This window comes from Myxine glutinosa, chromosome 14, assembly GCF_964187855.1.
Source record: "Myxine glutinosa chromosome 14, kmMyxGlut1.1, whole genome shotgun sequence".
NCBI classification, from domain to species: Eukaryota; Metazoa; Chordata; class Myxini; order Myxiniformes; family Myxinidae; genus Myxine; species Myxine glutinosa.
Window position 1 is genome coordinate 39440285 of NC_136274.1, and position 21233 is coordinate 39461517.

At 44.1% G+C, this 21233-nt stretch overlaps 1 protein-coding gene across 2 annotated transcripts in view; it reads left to right on the forward strand.

Annotated features, from left to right (window-relative positions):
* Window positions 1-21233, forward strand: part of LOC137439661 (coronin-1C) — an 81618-nt gene that overhangs the window by 20143 nt on the left and 40242 nt on the right. For both annotated transcript variants that reach the window (XM_068135631.2, XM_078768034.1), the window contains one exon: window positions 7388-7636. In XM_068135631.2, the coding sequence (XP_067991732.1) occupies window positions 7442-7636 (195 nt within the window). In that variant the 5' untranslated portion in view covers window positions 7388-7441. The remainder of the gene's footprint in view (window positions 1-7387; window positions 7637-21233) is intronic.

Here is a 21233-nt window from a genome sequence, read left to right on the forward strand (position 1 = left end):
GTAGCTCTTTTACAAGTTTTCCAAGGAAAGACTTTGATCAACAAAGGATTCTGAGACTGCAGCTGGCTTTGCTATGTGGTCAGCCTAGGAAAGGCCATGGCTGATGGTGGAGACCTAGAAATTCGAGACAACCTTTTCCAGTGGACGATCAAGGAAATACATAAGTGGGTTCATTTGGCAATCATTTGTAAGCAATAGGGGGTGAGACAGACAGAGACAGACACGCCGCAGCTGCTGTTTGCCTTGCAAAGGGATATGGGTACTGTACTACACGATGTGGAGTCATCTGCAAAAAGGAAGAGAGGGTTTTCCATTGCATCGGAAAAGTCATTTGATTGTTTCTCCCAGTTTCTGATAAAATGAATCCACTGTACTCACCATAGTCTGTGGTTGGGGCATACACCTGCATAAAGCTGTTTTTACCTAGGTCCTCTAACATCATTCACCATGATATTCTATTCTCCATGATGCAAAATTGTATTCTCTGAGTTTGAACAATAATCGTTTATTTTTAAGCAAACAGACTCCATTTTGAAGTTTTTGTTCTTCACTGGCGTGCTCGATATTGTTGCAATCTTAACCTGTATAGTCGCCCATTCCTGGCAATCTTGCTTTTGAAACGCCAATTATGTGGCAATTGTTCCTTTTCACCTTGCAGACAGCATAGATTTTTATTATTATTATTATTTTTTTCCAGCCATGCATACCTTTTTGTCCCCCGTCGCACCGCGGAGCGTAAAGGGGACTATGGTTTTATGGTGGGGGACTATGGTGCGTGCATGCGTAAGCGAAGGACTGAATTCTAATTTGGTGTGTGGGTGCAACTAGGCATATGGAAGAACCCTATTGACTAGCCGAAACCCGTGGAACATCCACGGAAGGGAGGATGTGGTGTATGGATAGAGTGTACCATTATGGATGGCATAGGGGATTTGCTTGTCCGAGTAAGAGTTAGGAAGAAAGAGTGCGTATGAAGAGTGCGTATATGAACAACGTATTTATTGCAATCTACTTAAATGACAACGCTACGATATACTTTTGAAAAATGAATGGATTCGTAATAGGAATCGGCATAGCACCACTCTGGCCACACTGGCGCAGTGGTATGTGTCAATGGAAAGGAACAGCACTAGAACCATAGACTTTAAAAAAATGAACGGATTAGTAAATCGACTGGAATTAGCCCCATACTGGCGCATTGGTAAGCGTCAATGTCAAGGCAGAGCAGTAGGAATATAATACAATGAACGCAGTATCAGAGGTTGAAATTATTTTAAAACTTCTGGATAAACAATGTTTGGGGTAATAGTCAAGCCTCTGACGACTCCTTGCGTACTCGTATTATCAGCCTTGATATACACATCTTTGAACGACCGTGCTCTTGAACATGCCACATATAACTGGCCGTGGGAGAAGACAGGAGCAGGCAAATAGATACCCAGTTTACCATTGACAGGCTGTCTTTTTTTTAGGGTTAGGGTATATGGGTATATGCATGGGTATATGCATACCGCATGGGTATATGCATACCCAGCATATACCCATGCGGAATGTTTGGCCCTGGGCTTTATTTATGGTCATTGAATATGCCAGGCGAACAGGAAACTGAGTTCGCTGTAGAACGAAGGGTAAACTGGCATCAGATGGGGGTGAGTCTGATACGGGGTATAAGAGCTCGTTGTCCCTGGTGGGCACCGGTTGGAAGAAATTATGGTAAACCCACCTGATGAGGTTAGCGTACACCGCGATCGATGACACCGGCACAAATGCATGCTCAGGATTGTCCACTCGGTGGACGGCTTGCTGTCGCCTTCGACTGTCCAATCAGCAGACGGCTTGCTTCGCCTTCACCCAGCCGACGCCAATAAGATGGCGTCGTATCGGCAGTTAATCGGATGCTTTTGGGCCCCAACGTCGGCTAATTCAGATTTTTCGAGTATGGCTGTACGTGATAAACAAAGAGCGCGGTTCGTAGATCGTAAATCAATTAGTGCCGTGGGCATCTGGTCACTGGGTGCGGCGTAAAAGGGATAACAAAGTCGAGTCCTTACGCTATTATTATATAGACTTACCGAAACCCGTGGAACATCCACGGATGGGAGGATGTGGTGTATGGATAGAGTGTACCATTATGGATGGCATAGGGGATTTGCTTGTCCGAGTAAGAGTTAGGAAGAAAGATCAATTTTCACTTGTGCAAAAATGCTACTCACAATTACATCGCCTGTGCGTCGGCCTGTGATTGAGCCAGAGAGTTGGCCTGTGAGTCAACTTCCTTTCCAATGGCTGCAAGAATTGAAATACTGATTGTGAATGTGTAAAATTATATGAAAGAACATGCATATCAATGGACGATGCCATCGAAAAGGAGAGCAGCTGTCAATAGAAAAGGATGTCTGACTTATCAATTTGACATTATTGCACAGGAAATGACAAACAAAGAAACAGTTCATTTCCATCGGGTAATATTACGATGAGAGATCAGCCGATACCTTTATTATGTCCATCAGCATCCATGGCACTTAGAAAAAAAAAACGTGGCATCAGCCAGCCGCAGCCAACTATCACGTACCGTCTCGAAGTCAATGCCATCCTTTTATCTCTTCGTATACAACTCACTGATCGCAACGTCACTCCATTTAACTTTATTAAAATGACGATAAAGACGTGAAACCCGTGGAACATCCACGGAAGGGATATCGTTCGTCTGTTTTCAGCTCGTTATCTTTAAGCTTCCTTACGTCTCGCCACCTGCTACACCTCTGAGTTACGAGGATTTATGCAACGCACCCCGAGTATCGCAACGTCACTCCATTTAACTTTATTAAAATGACGATAAAGACGTTTCCTTATACTGTATATCCTAATTTCAAATGTTCAAGGGAATAAAAAAGCTTCCTTACGTCTAGCCACCTGCTACACCTCTCTGAGTTACGAGGATTTATGCAACGCACCCCGAGTATCGCAACGTCACTCCATTTAACTTTATTAAAATGACGATAAAGACGTTTCCTTATACTGTATATCCTAATTTCAAATGTTCAAGGGAATAAAAAAGCTTCCTTACGTCTAGCCACCTGCTACACCTCTCTGAGTTATGAGGATTTATGCAACGCACCCCGAGTATCGCAACGTCACTCCATTTAACTTTATTAAAATGACGATAAAGACGTTTCCTTATATATCCTAATTTAAAATGTTCAAGGGAATAAAAAGACCATTTGGTTCACACCACCCATCTTCACACCACTCGACTGTCCAATCAGCGGACGGCTCGCTTCGCCTTCGCCCAGCAGACGCCAATAAGATGGCGTCGTAAGATGGCGTCGTATCGGCCGTTAATCGGACGCTTTTGGGCCCCAACGTCGGCGAATTCAGATTTTTCGAGTGTGTCTATACGTGATAAACAAAGAGCGCGGTTCGTAGATCGTAAATCCATTAGTGCCGTGGGCATCGGGTCACTGGGTGCGGCGTAAAAGGGATAACAAAGTCGAGTCCTTACGGTATTATTATATAGATAATTAGGTCGCCACGTCAAAATCCAAGATGGCCGCCGCCATGCATGTCTGAACCTTGTGAGCGGAATAGCTTGAAAAATAAGCGAAGTACCAACTTCTAATCTGGTGTGTGGGTGTATTTAGGCATAAGGAAGAACGCTATTGAAAATTGGGTCGCCACGTCAAAATCCAAGATGGCCGCCACCATATATATATGTCTGAACCTTGTGAGTGAAATATCTTGAAAAATAAACGAACTACTAACTTCTAATCTGGTGTATGGGTGTATCTACACATAAGGAAGAACGCTATTGAAAATTGGGTCGCCACGTCAAAATCCAAGATGGCCGCCTTGCGTCTTCCACTTTGTCAACTCATCACTTCACCGACGGGGGACCTAGGCGTAACGCTTGTTAGAAATTGAATTAAGAGTTCCCTTACAAGGAAGCAATGCAGCAGGAGGCTATTAGGCCTATTAAAGACTGCAGCAGTGTATGATTGCCAACCTATGGTTGTTTGTCCTCAGCTTCAGGTAAGGAAGCAACATGCACCATTTTAAAGTCAGACGTATGATTCGACCGGGTTTCGAAACGCTGACCTCGACTTGGAGCGATCACTAACCATTATGCTACTGAGGATCATCAAAACGTTCTTTCATTTAAAGGGGCCAATTGCAATTTCATCTTTAGTTTGCTGATTATTATTTTTGATTATTTAAGAAATTTTAATGGAAAATTTGATGTTGCCAGTTTCTCCTAGTCCATTAACCTTTCACTTCTGTGCCAGGAGAGAGCATACCCAGCATATACCCATTGTTAATGCAGGCATCGACTGACCTGGTATGCCAAATCACTTGGGCTACTCCCTGGTGTTCTTGTGGGTAAATGCACCTCATGGTACTCATCTCCACTCATGACAGAGATTTCTATTTGGGACCCTTGCCCGTTGATTTAGCTGAAAATAAAATATTATAACAGCATCCGGTAGAGTGCATACCTCTGGCAGGCTGAACAGTTTACGTTTTCTTTCCCCGCTGATAGGCCGGATCTGTATCCGGACCTTAACCGAAATCCATTTGGCTTGTTCTTGTCACCTACCAGAACTCGTCTACCAATTTTTGTCATACTCCTTTCACAACTTTTTGAGATTATATCCTGCTCACACACAAACAAACAAACAAGAGTGAAAAGATTTCAGCCCTTTCAAGCCCTTGGCAGGGCTGAAATTGGCCAAAACGTTGATCTTTTCTACCCTCGTTAATCCACCCAAAACCCACCTCCATCCGTTTTCTTTCCTGAAAGTTATTTTAGTGTCCATCTTGTTTATCCCATGTACCCTGCCCTCTCCCTTCCACAGATCTCCCGATGTCCATGTTCTCTCTTGTTGTTGTGCTTCCCTCTCTCTCCCCCTCTTGTCTCACGCTCTCTTTGTTATATGTTCTATGTGTTCTTATACGAGCCTCGACTTAGTATACAAAAAATATAAATAAATATTAAGCTCGGTGTCCACCAAACGGTGGTTGTCCACCTTCGGTGGCTGAGGTAAAAAGCACAACCCATGGGACATTATGGACCCTAACCATAGTCCTTTTACTAGCCGGTCCACCGTGCAGCGGGCGATGTTGGTTTGCAATCGCTTCTGTGTGTCTGTGTGTCTGTCTGTCCGGGCCATAACTTTTTACCATTTGAGCTGTCATCAAATTTTCAACAAAGCTTTATTATGATAATGTAGAGAAGACAAATTAATAATTTGGTCAAAAGGTCAGTGTCTCATAAAATCGTCAATTTTCATCCAATTGACCTGAAATTTAAAGAATTTGCATATGAGATCACTGAATTGGTTCACTAAATCAAAAGCTAGAACCAGATTGTTCTTTAGATCAACAGGTAAAAGATCAAGGTTGCATGAAATTGGCCATTTTTTATTTGAATAATATATATATATATATATATATATTTCTGTTTGTCATGTTTAGCATACGAAAAAATAAGACGTCTGAATAAAAAGCGGACACCGATGGGCTTTGCATTTTCAGATGCTTTCTAGTTTACACTTGTGATCATAACGTTAACGTGAGAATTGATGACAATGAAGAAGATGATGACAGTTTCACTATGTTAGCACATTATGTAGAATTTTAAAACTCAAATTGATATGCGTTAATTCCAAATCTGACTGTTTTTGTCTAAGTAAATGATTTGTGGATTGGTTATTCTGATGAAAATGCCATAATATTGCTAAACGGAGTGGTTTGTTGCAGAAAAACTAAGTACGTTGACCTTTACCACTTTGTCAACTTAAGACTATAAACTAACTCTAACTCTTTGTAACTTCTTGGTTATATCACGTATGGGTTTGAAACCGGTTCAATAGCGAACTTAAGGTACAAATGTGGTGAAAATCTGCATTTTGAGTTTATCACCTTGCTCTTGCGTTTTATTTATTTATTTATTTTCCAATTTCTTCTTCTTTTTTACTCATTTTTGTGTACAACCGCTGGTACCCTGTCATGTGATGTTATACTACGAACGTCTAAGAAGTGAGGACTTTGGTAACGGCAGTTGCGACACTGTTGACTCCTGCATTAGGCCCAGTTGACATGCACATGGGGCCTTCCTGGTTTGATGGAAATGCCAGGTTGTGTCGATGTTGTCACCTTGGCAGGGCTACATTCTATGCACGCAGGTGTTTATCCAGTCAATGTTTTTGGCAGGTGAGATGGCAGCACAATCTGCATTTTCATTTTATTAACTGATCATTTGGTGATTTACTCATCATGTCTTGCAAGGAGCTGTGGTTATTCAGAGGTCATTTGGTGTAACTAACGTTCAGAAATTGTGACCGAGTACTGTACTGCATTAATCTTAAGGCTGATATTTTGACTAACCAATAGAAGTGAGTACCATTATGTTCACTTAGGACTTTTGGCAGATAAGTATCAGAAAAAGACATCTCCATTTTGGATACTATCTCATTGTTGTACGATGAGGTGGAGGGGGGAAGAAAGGTCGTGACAAATACCAGCATTTGTACATCATACCTTTATGTATATTTACCTGCACATGGCATGGAGTGTTTGTTGGCTGAGGTTGTATTATTTTTAGGTCATCTCATCTCGATCTCGAAGAGATTACCTCACAAAATGGGTCATGATGTCTGGATGTCCGTCTGTCCGGTCGTCTGTTAACTTTTTGCTATTTTTGCTACACCTCCCTTATCACCCGGTTGCTTGTTCTGAAACTTGACACATGAATACAAGAGAGTAGCCCGCACAATTGCTCCGGCTTTCATTTTGCTATGTTGAATCACGGGGTGTCCCGGGATGGTGGTGGAGGAGAGGGTCGGGGGAAGGGAGGAATGGAGGAATGCGCCCTGACACTTCGGATCCATACTCGTCCCTTATTTACCAACCCATTGCTCTGAAACCCGATACAGTCCTTCTACTCTATGGTTCTCAGGATTGCTCGGTCTTAGGTTTTTCAATTTTGGATCAGGGTGGCTCCCAGAGGGGTTCCCCTAAATCTCACCCTGTAAATTTCAACCTCAAGAGGTGACCAACCCACTCGGGGTTATTTATTATTATTGTATAATATGTTGCACCTTGGAGTGCAACCTTTGTTGGAAATCTTTTATGGAATTTCCTTGCTGTATTCAGATTAATATGCCAAATATTCCTCCTATTAATACCACTTTACAGAATAGTGTCCAGTGTCAGTCTGGACATGTAGATATCAAATGAGTCAAACCCAGCCTCTCTCTGTTAATACTCAAGCCAAGTTATACTTCGAGAAAGACAAGTTGATTTTTATTTTTGTGCTTTGGACGCGGTATCGTCCACTGGTGTTTGCCACATGTTTAACTATGCACCGCGATGTTTCCTCCTCTTTCAGCACGTGCTTAGCTCATTGGAGCCATAAGGTGAAAACGTGGTTTTGAAGAACACGATGAGTCGCTTCGTACGTTCCAGCAAGTATCGGCATGTCTACGGCACGGCCACAAAAGGAGATCAGTGCTATGATGACATCCGTGTCTCCCAAATCACATGGGACAGCACCTTATGCAGCGTCAATCCAAAGTTTTTGGCCATAGTGATTGATGCGACAGGCGGTGGTGCATTCCTAGTCTTGCCCCTGGGAAAGGTGAGTGTGGTGGAACTGGAGCTGTGGTTGTAGATCCGTGAATGGCAAAGAAATGATACCGTAGACAGAGGCGATTGTGTTGAGCTTGAGATTATTCGTGAATTTTTCATTAATTACATATTAATTGCTTGCTTGTAGGTAATGGAAGGCCTCATAATGCTTTGATCAGTAAACTTTGACGTGCCTGTTCAGTTAAATGTGTGTGGTGTGAAACGTGGACTTAAACGGTGGCATGCAAGTGTGTGTTGCAGTACCCCATTAAAATCCCCACCCACACCCAGCCTGCTGCCAATGTCTGAGTGCAGTTTTGGCCCAGGGTGGTTTCGCCAGAATATTTGTGCAATGAGGTGGTCATACAGTCTTGTGCACACTGGACTCCTGGCCTTGCATCGCACATGCTCTTGCTTGGTGTCTGTCCTAGACTGTAGAACGCTGTTAACAAATCTGCACAATATGTTTATCTTCAGGTGATTATAGAGTGGAAGCTACCAGGATAGGCTCAAGGTATGCGCACTCGCCTCTGAGCTGTCTAATTTGTGCTCGAATCTCGACCCAGCTAGAAACTGTCATTCCGTTGTTTCCCAGGTGGGGTGATCCATAAATGTGTGTGTTGTCCCTCGGACGAATGTTGAATGGGTGTCCTGTCTTCCGGCATTAGTTGGTAGACGTTAAAGATCCCACGGTGTCCTTCATGAAGAGTAGGAAAGGTATTTCCATCACCATGAACGAATTCTAAATTCAAAATTCCTGTCCTGACAACCGTTGGGAAGGAAAATGCAAACCCCCCCAGTGTGTGATCCTTGCAGTGAGGCTACTTTGGCAGAAATGAACCTGCTGTTGGGCGGAGTGCTACATTTAGTTTATCTTTTCTCTTTTTTTGTTATTATTAGTTGGGAAATGATAAATGTTGGAATTTCCCACGGTGAAGCTGAGTGTTGAGGCCTGTTATTTTCGCATTGCAGATACATTGGTGGCATCTCTGTATTCTCCCATCTCCTTTTTGATCTTGCACCTTCTGCCTGCTTGGGTTTGTTCCTTCCTGGTTTCTGCAGGGTGCACATGGTCTGCCAGTAACCCTCTTGTCGTTGAACTCCAAAAATCCAGGCTCGCTATTCACCTCCACTCATTTGTCCCTCTTTTCCCTCGCCTGTGCAACCAACTTCCCCAGTCTGTTCAGTCCCATTCCTTCCTCCAGGGCTTGAAGACAGCTGTTCACCACTATCTCAAGTCACCCCCCATCCATACTCGTGATATCTAATACCCTAAATGACCCCATTCAAATTCCAGATTATTGTGATCTCTCCCCTCTCTCCGTCACCTCTTTTTGTCCCCCGTCGCTCAGCGGAGCGAAAGGGGGACTATGGCTTTCCCCTCCGTCCGTGTGTCCATCCGTCCGTGCGTATGTGCGTGCAGCGTGCGTGCGGGCGTGTGTGCGTGCGGGCGTAAGCGAAGGACCGCATTCGAATTTGGTGTGTGGGTGCAACCCACGTCAAAATCCAAGATGGCCGCCGCCATGTATGTCTGATGCCATGTATGTCTGAACCTTGTAACCTGCATATCTTGAAAAATAAGCGAAGTACCAACTTCTAATCTGGTGTGTGGGTGTATCTAGGCATAAGGAAGAACGCTATTGAAAATTGGGTCGCCACGTCAAAATCCAAGATGGCCACCGCCATGTATGTCTGAACCTTGTGAGATGAATATCTTGAAAAATAAGCGAAGTACCAACTTCTAATTTGGTTTGTGGGTGTATCTCGCCATAAGGAAGAAGGCTATTGAAAATTGGGTTGCCACGTCAAAATCAAAGATGGCCACCGCCATGTATGTCTGAACCTTGTGAGATGAATATCTTGAAAAATAAGCGAAGTACCAACTTCTAATTTTGTTTGTGGGTGTATCTCGCCATAAGGAAGAACGCTATTGAAAATTGGGTTGCCACGTCAAAATCCAAGATGGCCGCCACCATATATATGTCTGAACCTTGTGAGCGAAATATCTCGAAAAATAAGCGAAGTACCAACTTCTAATCTGGTGTGTGGGTGTATCTAGGCACATGGAAGAACGCTGTTTAAGATTGGGTCTACGTCAAAATCCAATATGGCCGCCGCCATGTATGTCTGAATCTTGTGAGAAGAATATCTTGAAAGATAAGCAAAGTACCAACTTCTAATTTGGTGTGTGGGTGTATCTCGGCATAAGGAAGACCACTATTGTAAAGTGGGTCGCCACGTCAAAATCCAGGACGGCCGCCACCATATATATGTCTGAACCTTGTGAGCGAATTATCTTGAAAAATAAGCGAAGTACCTTCTGGTGTGTGCGTGTATCTAGGCATAAGGAAGAACGCTATTGAAAATTGGGTCGCCATGTCAAAATCCAAGATGGCCACCTCCATGTTCATCTGACCCTTGTGAGCAAAATATCATATCATAGCATGTTTTCTGCGTGTTCCACTTTGTCAACTCACATCACTTCCCCGACGGGGGACCTAGGCGTAACGCTTGTCATTTATTAGTTGTCAGTAGGTTTGTTCCTTTTCTGTCTCATCCCTGCCTTCCTCGTCCTCTTCTTGCCGTGTTTCATTCAGCTTGTGTGCAGCTTTTCTGCCCCACGTGTCCTTCTCTCCATCATCTTGCTCACAGTCATTTGTACTCCACTGTTTGTGTTTCCCCCTTCCATTCTGCTCGAGCTCTTCCACAATCCTTGACTATACAGACGTGAAAAAGTAAGTACACCCCATGTAAAGTTTTGACTTTTTCAACATATTTCAACATACAGCTATTTGATCTTCATTTCAACAATATTGATCGATAAAGGTGATATAATATAACAAATATCATGAAACATTTACATTTTGTAGTCCATTGTATAATTTAAATAAACATAAATGCAAATTTCGCATATGGAAAAAGTAAGTACTTTTTAAAAGTAAGTACAAACAGTTGGTTTGTCCAACTCTCCCTCTATTTTGTCCTTCAATTCAACTGTTACTGCCCCCCTGTCTGTTCTGTTCCTTTTATCCTGTTGCGTCCAGATCTGTTCAGTCTTCTCGCTCTTCCACGAGCCTTGACCTTGTGTAGGGTGATCGCAGTTCCCGAGCCCAGTCGCATTAATTTGCTGTCTCAGAAGAAAATTATCGTACCCACATAAACGAAACGTTCTTTTGTATGCAGCACGAGGCTGTGGGGTACCATCAATGGCTGAGGGTGTGGCTATGCTGCTGATGCAGTGCCCTCTGTAGGGTAGAGCAGGAATTTGTAATTTGTTCATGGTGCTGGTGATAGTTCACCTTCTCCTTGTGAATGACACCGTGCGATCTTCTCTAATGGCCACAAACTGATCCAAGCAGATGGGATGCCTTGTTTCAAAGTCCATCCGAGGGACGGCACACACAGTGATGCATCACCCTGCCTGTGAATCACCAGGTTGACAGTTTATATCTGGGTCGGGATTCAAACTCGGGCTAGACCGCTTAGAGGTTTGTGCGTGCATCTCTAGGCCATTCTGCCAGCCCATAAACTAAACCCAGTTGTGCTCGTGAGATTTTCCCTTTTACAGTGAACACTGAAGCTGGACAATTTGGCGGCAAGCGTGCCACAACAAAAATATCTCGTAAATGCTGTTTTTGTTTCTAATTTTGTTTTGCAAATGTATCTGTGAGTAGAACGTGTTCAAGTTATGGAGCTTATTTAAATGCCGAAACTAATAGCTAAGGTCGCCCGTTCTCTCTCTCATTTGCAAACCTTGCATCTGGGAGCATTCTGACTGACTGCGTTACATGATTGTTTGTTACGGAAGCTGTTACTGGTAACACTTTGCCAAGCCGATGACTGTTAGGAAGTGATAAGAGTTGGTGTGCTCACCCAGACCTCAAACTTGCCACAAGCCTAAGGAGAAATGAGGAATGGTTAGGCAAGGTTATCGACTGAAACCGGGGATCTGTCCGTGGCCTGCTTGCAAATCTGCAAACGCTGCCAATGAAGAACTTGTCTGTGATGATTTCTAATGGAGATGAGGAAATCGCGATTCACGCTGATGCTAATAGGCGTAGGATTTTAAAGCACAGGATTATCGACAAGTGCTTTTGTTGGAATATCCACAAGTACTTTCGGTGGTGTTGTGTTTAGTTTGTGATTTTCCATGTTGAGGAACGGATATGTTTTGTTCAAATTCAAATTGTTCAAGATTGTTCAAACGGATATCTGTTTTGGATTTACCTGCGGTATCTGTATTAAAAAAAATAGGACCGTGGCCCGTGGGTCCTGAAGCTCCCCTGGATCAAGAGCAACAGTTACTCAAACCCCCTGCACACCCCAGACCCTGATTTTTTTTTTTTTTTTTTTTAATGTGCTGTGAACAAACATAGGTATGTCATGGGTGATGAAGCTTGTGGCCAAGTTTCATCGGAATCGTGTGTGTAGTTTCGGAGAAGGGAACAAATACCTATTATGGTGCCTATGGTGGTCAACCCTCTCCCCCATAGACCCCCTTAATGAGTGCAGATTTTGATTCGGTCAACAAACTTTTGTTAGGCATCAGATATGCAGCTTGTGGCCAAGTTTCATCAACATCTAGTGTGTAGTTTTGGAGAAGAGAGCACATACCTATTTTTGGGGGGGTCAAGCCCTCCCTCCCCCGATCCCCCCTCTCCCCCAATGAATGCAGATTTTGATGCTAGCAATACACCTTCATTGAGCATCAGATATGAATTTTGTGGCCAGGTTTCATCAAAATCATGTGCTTGGTTCAACAGATAACTTGAAGTGTTTACGGACTCACTGACTTACCTACAGACACTGCTCAATCGCATAAGCTCACCAGACTGAAGTCCAGGTGAGCTTAAAATGGATAGTATACTTTATTTGATTTTTGTTTTTGCCGTGTTATTTTAAAAATTTCCTGTTTAAAATGTATTTATTTATTAGCGTGTTGTCATTACATTGTTGTAACTCTAAGGCATATATGGAGGAGATTGTACGCAAACCACACACCGAACACACATTCGGACATTAGGAGAGGTTATTGTACTTTCTATTTATTACAATGACATGACACGTGTGCTGAGGTTTGATTGCCAAACAGGCTAAACCACAGTTCCAGACGTTCGAAAATGCCATCGTTTGTACTTGTCACAAGATATTTGAAAGGAAAACGAACATAAAACATTGTTGGCATGCCTTGCAAGAGTGCACAAGTCTCCAAATGCCTTTGTGCTGGGTGTGAATTATGTTCAAGACTTTCCTTGAGGTATGAAACAGAAAAAAGGCCATTTAAGCACGGAGTAACTTCATAAAGGTTTGATGACCTTTTTCGGATGTTGAAATGTTTTTGGGGAAAAAAAAAAAAAAAAAAAATCTCCCAGATGTCACGTCCACATCATGTCCTTATGAGGCAGCACTTTTTCCTCCATCTTCCTATTATTGTTCTTGAGTTCTGAGAAGGTGCAAAAGTCTTAACACGACAGTACAATTTATTAGATGGAAACGCAAGCCTTTCTCCTTCCTGGTTGGCCAGATAGCATTCAAATGTCAAATGATAAATAAATCTTTCATATATTTTTATATTACTTAGGCGGAGGCATTATGCTTTTTTTTTTTTTATGTCACTTTCGAGTACTCTGAGATTGCTCCGACAAGCAATGGACCTTTTATTAGTGCTGTCTGCACTTCTGCAGTTTCCGGTTTTGAAAATGATTGTTATCTTTCAAACTGTACCACCCACCATGTCCTGTTTTTATATTTATATATATATATATTTTTGACCTGCCCTCAACGTTACAAGGCGTATTTCCTGTTGCTTGCAGTTCAGATTAGTTTGTGCATTCCCTTATAAGGACTTCTGCACTAACAAGGCAATCTCTGTGGCCAACAAGGCGTTATCTGGCAGATTCAGGGTGTTGCGTGAATACTCGTCAAACCGCTTGTCACGACATTTCAGTGGTTCCTCCTCCCTTGAAAATACAAATCAAAATTGCAAAACAAAAATTTGCTAACAATTCTAATTGTGTGTGTGTGTGTGTGTGTGTGTGTGTGTGTGTGTGTGTGTGTGTGTGTGTGTGTGTGTGTGTGTGTGTGTGTGTGTGTGTGTGTGTGTGTGTGTGTGTGTGTGTGTGTGTGTGTGTGTGTGTGTGTGTGTGTGTGTGTGTGTGTGTGTGTGTGTGTGTTCGTTCTGATGTACCACACCATTACAGAGCGTCGGTGCTGCCGAAGCAGTTTTTTGGAAAGGTTCATGCCATCCCATCAGTAGTTAGGGCAGGAATTTGCTCACGGTCCTGGCAATTGCTCGCTTGCTCTTCTCGAAAGACGCTGTTCGATCTTTAATGTCCATCAACTAATGCCGACAGATGAGACACTCAGCTTAACGTCCATCTGAGGGAGGGCACACATTTATGAAACACCGGGATGACTGGACTAGGATTCTAACCCAGGCTAGACAGCTTGGAGAAAGTTGGGCATACCTCTCAACCATCTTTCCGGCTATCTATCTATAATCTACATTTAATTCTATATCTATATCTTTTCTCTATGTATTATATAATCTGTTTAGTGTTGTTCCTGAACTACTCCCTCAAACTTTTGTGAAATTGTAACAAACTTCAGGTCTGCACCTACCCCTCCCGGTATAAAAAAAATATTTTGGGAAAAAAAATTAAACTTAAGTTGCTTATAAAAATGTCACACAATATTACAAATATATTTTTACAAATAAATGTTTGTATTATGATTGGTGTATATCATGCCAACACAGCAACTCGCATCATTGTCCTCGGTTAAAACAAGCCTGTACTTGCACTTGCCACACCATGCTAGTATAGTATGCACGCACGCCCGCACTCACACAAGCATGCATGTATACGGTGCCTATAGATATGTACATGTATACGGTGCCTATAAAAAGTCTACACCCCCTTTCAAAATTTTCACCTTTTGTTTTCTTTTAGCCTGGAATTTAATTGCATTAAATCAGGTTTTTTCCAACTTTATTTACACATCGTAACCCACACCTTCCAAGTGAAAAACAAATTCTACAAATTCCAGAATATTAATTAAAAATACAAAACTAGAATATCTTGGTTGGATAAGTGTCCACCCCCCTTGTAATAGCAATTGTAAAATCGCTCAGGTGTAATATATCCACACAGAGGGGGAGGAGAAGGTGAAGGAAGGGAAGAGGGAGGGAGGGAAGGGGATGGAAGAATGTGGATGAGGAGTGGGGTGGGGGGGTGAAGGGGAGCGGAGGATAGAGGGGAGGACGAGGTGAGGGTGGGAAGGGAGGGGGAGAAGGGGGTGGGGTTTGGGGGGAATGGAGAGGGGAGGAAAAGGTAATGGGGGGTTGGGGGGGAATTGGGAGGGTAGGAGAGGGAGGGGGGAAAGGGAGCGGAATGGGTAGAAGGAGGGAGAGGGGAGGAGATGGATGGAGGGAGGTGGGGAGAGGGAAGGAGATGGAGGGACGGGGGAGGGAGGAGGGGAGGGAATCAGATGGGGAATGGGAGAGAACTGAAGGGGAAGGGAAAACTCTCACTGTCTCTCTGAAAAGACCGTCTGGAAAACCCTCACATCAACTTTCTCATCAATCATCTCGAAGAAGTTCTGCAACTCAAGCTTTTGGGTTTTACTATATGCCATGATCCTGGGAAAACTATTTCCACTATTTCCCTTATTTTATTTTTATTTTATTGTATTATATCCCTTCTAAACACTACTTCCTGGGAAAACCACATTTCCAAGCTGGCCTCCAAAGCCAGTCGCCGACTGGGCATCCTCCGTCATGCGAAGTCCTTCCTCGGCACTACTGAGCTTCTCACCACATACAAAGTTTTCATCTCGAGCTTGATGGAATACTGCTCTCCCCTCTGGGCTGGTACACCTGCCTCACACCGAGCTCGGCTTCATGCTGATGAAAGCAAGGGTTTCAGAATCATTGGTATCTCCCACAATGAAGCTGATTCTGAGGGACTTTCACTCGCTCACCACAAGCAGGTTGGTGTTTGGCTTCCACCGACTCCTCTCCGGCCTAGCTCCCACAGCTCTGTCTGTGCCGTGTCCCTCAGGTATTCCTTCAGGATGCACATCTGCCAGAAACCTTCTTCTGGTAAAACTACCAAAATCAAGACTTGCTGCTCACCTTCACTCTTTCATTCCTCCCTTTTCCCACCTCTGGAACAAACTCCCACACTCACTTCCATCTCTCTCCTCCCTCCAGGTCTTCAAAACAGCTGTCCGCCACCATCTCCTATCTTCTCCCATCCAAAACCTTGATCTTTTCTACCCCCGATAATACACCACAAATCCACGTTTTTCAATCTCCGACTTCATTCCTGAAATTCCTGGGAGTGTCAATTTGTTTTATACCGGTGTGTACCCTGGTTAGAATAGGTACACCGTATCCCTGCGTGTCGTAAGAGGCGACTAAGAGGGTTGGCGTCAGGAAGGGCGTCCGGCCATAAAAACATTGCCTCAAAAAGAGAACCATGACAATTACAACTACATATGGGCAGGGTACAGCCCGAAGTGGAGATCGCTTTCTGAGGTTTGGGACATGGAATGTAGGGACAATGACAGGGAGATCAGGAGAAGTGGTGGAAGTATTGATCAGAAGAAGAGTGGACATATGTTGTGTGCAAGAGACAAGATGGAAGGGAAGTGGTGTGAGAATGGTGAAGGGTAGGTAGGGACAGAAATACAAGTCTGTGTGGCAAGGGTGCCCGGAGGGCGTGAATGGTGTTGGTGTCCTGTTTTCTGAGGAGTTTGGAGACAGTGTGGTGAGTGTGACTAGAGTGAGTGATAGGTTGATGATGGTGAAAATGATGATTGGAAAGCTCTTGGTGAACGTCATCTCGGGATATGCTCCGCAGGTTGGTCGGAGCGATGAAGAGAAGGACAAGTTCTGGTGTGCGATAGAGGAGCTGATGGAAAACGTGAAAGATGAGGAAGTTGTTGTGGTAGGAGGAGACCTAAATGGACATGTGGGAAGGAGTATGGACGGTTTTGAGGGAGTTCATGGGGGTTACGGATATGTTGTGAGAAATGGAGAAGGTGAAAGGATTTTGTAGTTTGCTGATGGAGCTGATTTGTTGATTTGTTATACTCGGTTCCAGAAAGAGGATATTATGCTTGTTACATACACGTCAGGTGGGTCGACGAGAACAGTTGACTACCTGATGGTGCGGAGGCGAGGTAGGGGGCACCTCCGGGACACAAAGGTGATCCCGGGGGAGGAGGCTGTTTCACAGCACCACTTGGTTGTCTGCGACATTAGGGTGAAAGATGCGAGGAGAGCTCGGTGGGTGAAGTACCAACCGAGAATGAAGGTGTGGAGGTTGAAAGAGGTGACAGTAAGGAAGGCATTAAAAGAGAGGCTGAGTATGGTAGAGGATGATGTGGTTGAGCTTGAACGTGGTTGGATGTCAATGAAAGATAGTCTGTTGGGAGCCGTTGGTGAGGTATGTGGATGGACAAAAGGACCACCGAGGCACTCGGAAACATGGTGGTGGGATGATGAAGTTGGAAAGAGGATTGACGAGAAGAGGAAGAAGTTCAAGGAGTGGCAGAAGGCGAAGGGTACGGGAGCAGAAAAAGCAGAGCATGAAAGTTATAAGGCAGCCAAAAAGGCTGCAAAGAAAGAGGAAGCAAAGGCGCAGGAGGCATGTAGGAAAATGTTCGGAGAACGCTTGGATTCGCAAGAGGGTCAGAGAGTGGTATTCAGGATTGCAAAGCAGATAGCGAAAGAGAGGTGTGATGTGATGGGGGTGAGTTGCTTGAAGGATGAAGTGGGACAAATCGTTGTGGACCCAGATGGAATTAAAGGAAGATGGAAAAGATGTATGGAAATGCTGTTGAATACAGAGAATGAATGGGATGGCAACATAGAGAGTAACCCAGTTTTAGGACCGGCAGAGAAGATAACTGAGAAGGAAGTTGAGGAAGCGATAAAAGCAATGAAGAGTAGAAAAGCGGGAGGGCCGACGGGAGTTGTGGGAGATATGTTGAAGGCAGCAGGAAGTTGGGGTGTGAAGAGAATAACAGAGATCTGTAATCTGGTGGTTGAAGAAGGCCGCATTCCAGTGGATTGGGAACTGAGTACCCTTGTCCCTCTATACAAGGGGAAAGGTGACCCTCTGGAGTGTGGCTCGTACCGAGCGATAAAGTTATTGGAGCATGGAATGAAGGTATTGGAAAGGGTGTTGGAGAGGAGGATAAGGAAGAAGGTGAAGATCGACGAAATGCAGTTTGGATTTATGCCAGGAAGAAGAGGAATGACAGATGCCTCTTTATTGTGAGGCAGTTGCAGGAGAAGTACATGGAGAAGAGCAAGAAGTTGTTTCTTGGGTTTGTTGATCTGGAGAAAGCATTCGATAGGGTTCCACGCGAAGTATTGACATGGGCATTGAGGAAGTTAGGAGTGGAGGAATGGTTGATCAGAGTCGTGATGGCAATGTACAAAAGAGCACGCACAGCTGTAAGGACGAAGGACGGGAACAGTGGTGAGTTTGAGGTGAAGATGGGAGTGCATCAGGGGTCGGTACTAAGTCCACTACTATTTGTATCTGTGATGGAGGTGCTGGCTCAGAACGTAAAGGAGGGTTTACCGTGGGAGTTGTTGTATGCAGATGATCTGGTGTTGATTGCGGAAAGTATGGATGGACTGAAGGAAAAGATGAACAAGTGGAAGGAATGTATGGAGACAAAAGGTCTGAAGGTGAATATGGGAAAGACGAAGGTAATGGCAAGTGGTAAAGCATGTGGTGAGGTGGAAAGAACTGGGAAGTGGCCATGTGCTATGTGCAGGAATGGTGTCGGAGTGAACTCCATTCAATGTACAATGCGCGCTGAGTGGGTTCATCAAAAATGTAGTGGTCTGAGAGGGTCATTAACCAGTGTGGCAGCTACATTCAAATGTAAGGTGTGCACAGAGGGAGTTGCAGATGGAGGAAATGTTGAGTTGGATCTTGGAGACGGCGTGAAGCTGGAAGGTGTGAAAACATTTTGCTACCTCGGAGACATGCTGAATGGAGAAGGTGGATCAGACTCGGCAACCGTTGCTCGAGTGAGATGTGCATGGAAGGAGTTTCGGGAACTGAGTGGCGTGCTGATGAGGAGGGGAGTGTCATTGAAGCTGAAGGGAAAGGTGTATGCTGCATGTGTGAGAAGTGTTATGATTTATGGGAGCGAGACGTGGGTAATGAACGTAGAGCAGCAACGAAGGCTGGAAAGGGTGGAAATGCGAATGGTTCGATGGATGTGCGGAGTGTCGTTGAGAGAGGAAGACAAATGATGAATTGCGAAAGATGATGGGAATAGAGCCTGTGATTGATGCTGTGAAGAGGAACAGGTTGAGATGGTTTGGTCATGTGTTGAGGAAGGATGAAAGTGACTGGTTGAGAAGAGTGATGGAAATGAATGTAGAAGGAAGTAGAGGACGGGGAAGACCGAGAAAGACTTGGCTAAAGATGGTGGAAGAAGAAATGCGGGCAAGGGGGTTAACAAGGAGAGATGCAGAAAATAGTGCAAAATGGAGAAGATTGTCATGGGGACCGCAAGGCTAACCCCTGCTCTAGCAGGGAAAATGGCCTTAAAATGCATGTTGTTGTTGTTGTTGTCAATTTGTTTTATACTGTGTACGCCCCCTCCCCCCAGCACTCCCCCGTCCCACTTCCACAGATCTCCTGATGTCCCTGTTCTCTACTGTTGTGCTTGTGTCCTTCCCTCTCTCCCCATCTTGTCTCACACTCCCTTTATTGTATGTTTTATGTGTCCGTTTATGTTTTTTGTATCTAATATGCTAGCTCTTACACGAGCCTCGATCTTGTCTACAAAAAAACCCAAAAAACTTTGTACCTCTATATCTCCTGCAACAACGCTGCGTAGACAAAAATTGAGATGACTCATTGTAAAGAACGATCCATGGGGAGGGAATAACATGTTCATGATTATATCAGTGCCTTCATTATGAGGTCGTAATTAGACAAGTATCACGCTTGATCCGATCAGTTTGAAATTTCTTGAGCATGATCTACACAAAAATGGTATGGGAGAACTAAATTTATGACGTCATTGGTCACCTGTTTTGGCAGCCATATTGGATTGAACATAAATCTACATCACCAATAAACCACACAAACACAGCAGCTAAAAACGACGCCACAAAATATACCACACAAACACGTCCTGGTGAGGATCTGCAATCTCTGATTGCTCTTTCTTGTTCTCTGTGTTCGCTCTAACACCAGCCTTGACTTGGTATACAAAAAAGAAAGAAATTAAGAAAGGTCTTTGCTGCCACAGGAAAATGTATTCATATATTTTTATTGATCTATATCAGCTAATTGCGGGGCATGAGAATATACAGTGCATTCAGAAATTATTCAGACCCCTTCACTTTTTGCACATTTTGTTATGTTGCAGCCTTTTGCTGAAATCGTTTAAATTCATTTTTCCCTCATCAATCTGCACTCAATACCCCATAATGACAAAGAGAAAACAGGATTTTAGAAAGTTTTGCAAATTTATTAAAAAGAAAAAACTGAAATATCACATTTACATAAGTATTCAGACCTTTTGCTATGACACTTGGAATTTAGCTCAGGTGCCTCCCATTTCTCTGGATCATCTTTGAGATGTTTCTACACCTTGATTGGAGTCCACCTGTGGTAAATTCAATTGATTGGACATGATTCGGAAAGGCACACACCTGTCTATATAAGGTCTCACAGCTGCCAATGCATATCAGTGCAAAATCCAAGCCATGAGGTCGAAGGAACTGCCTGCAGAGCTCAGAGACAGGATTGTGTCGAGGCACAGATCTGGGGAAGCCTACAAAACATTTTCTGCTGCATTGAAGGTTCCCAAGAGCACAGTGGCCTCCATAATTCTTAAATGGAAGAAGTTTGGAACAACCAGGACTCTTCCTAGAGCTGGCCGCCCGGCAAAACTGAGCAATCTGGGGAGAAGGGCCTTGGTAAGAGAGGTGACCAAGAAACCGATGGTCACTCTGGCTGAGCTACAGAGATCCTGTGTGGAGATGGGAGAAACTTCTAGAAGGACAACCATCACTGCACCACTCCACCGATCTGGGCTTTATGGCAGAGTGGCCAGACGGAAGCCAAACAGTTCAATCTTGGTTTCATCAGACCACAGAATGTTGTTTCTCACAGTCTGAGTCCTTTAGGTGCTTTTTGCAAACTCCAAGCGGGCTTTCATGTGTCTTTCACTGAGGAGAGGCTTCTGTCTGACCACTCTGCCATGAAGCCCAGATAGGTGGAGTGTTGCAGTGATGGTTGTCCTTCTGGAAGTTTCTCCCATCTCCACACAGGATCTCTGTAGCTCAGCCAGAGTGACCATCGGGTTATTGGTCACCTCTCTTACCAAGGCCCTTCTCCCCCGATTGCTCAGTTTGGCCGGGCGGCCAGCTCCAGGAAGAGTCCTGGTTGTTCCAAACTTCTTCCATTTAAGAATTATGGAGGCCACTGTGCTCTTGGAAACCTTCAATGCAGCAGAAATTTTTTTGTGGGCGTCCCCAGATCTGTGCGTCGACACAATCTTGTCTGAGCTCTGCAGGCAGTTCCTTTGACCTCATGGCTTGGTTTTTGCTCTGATGT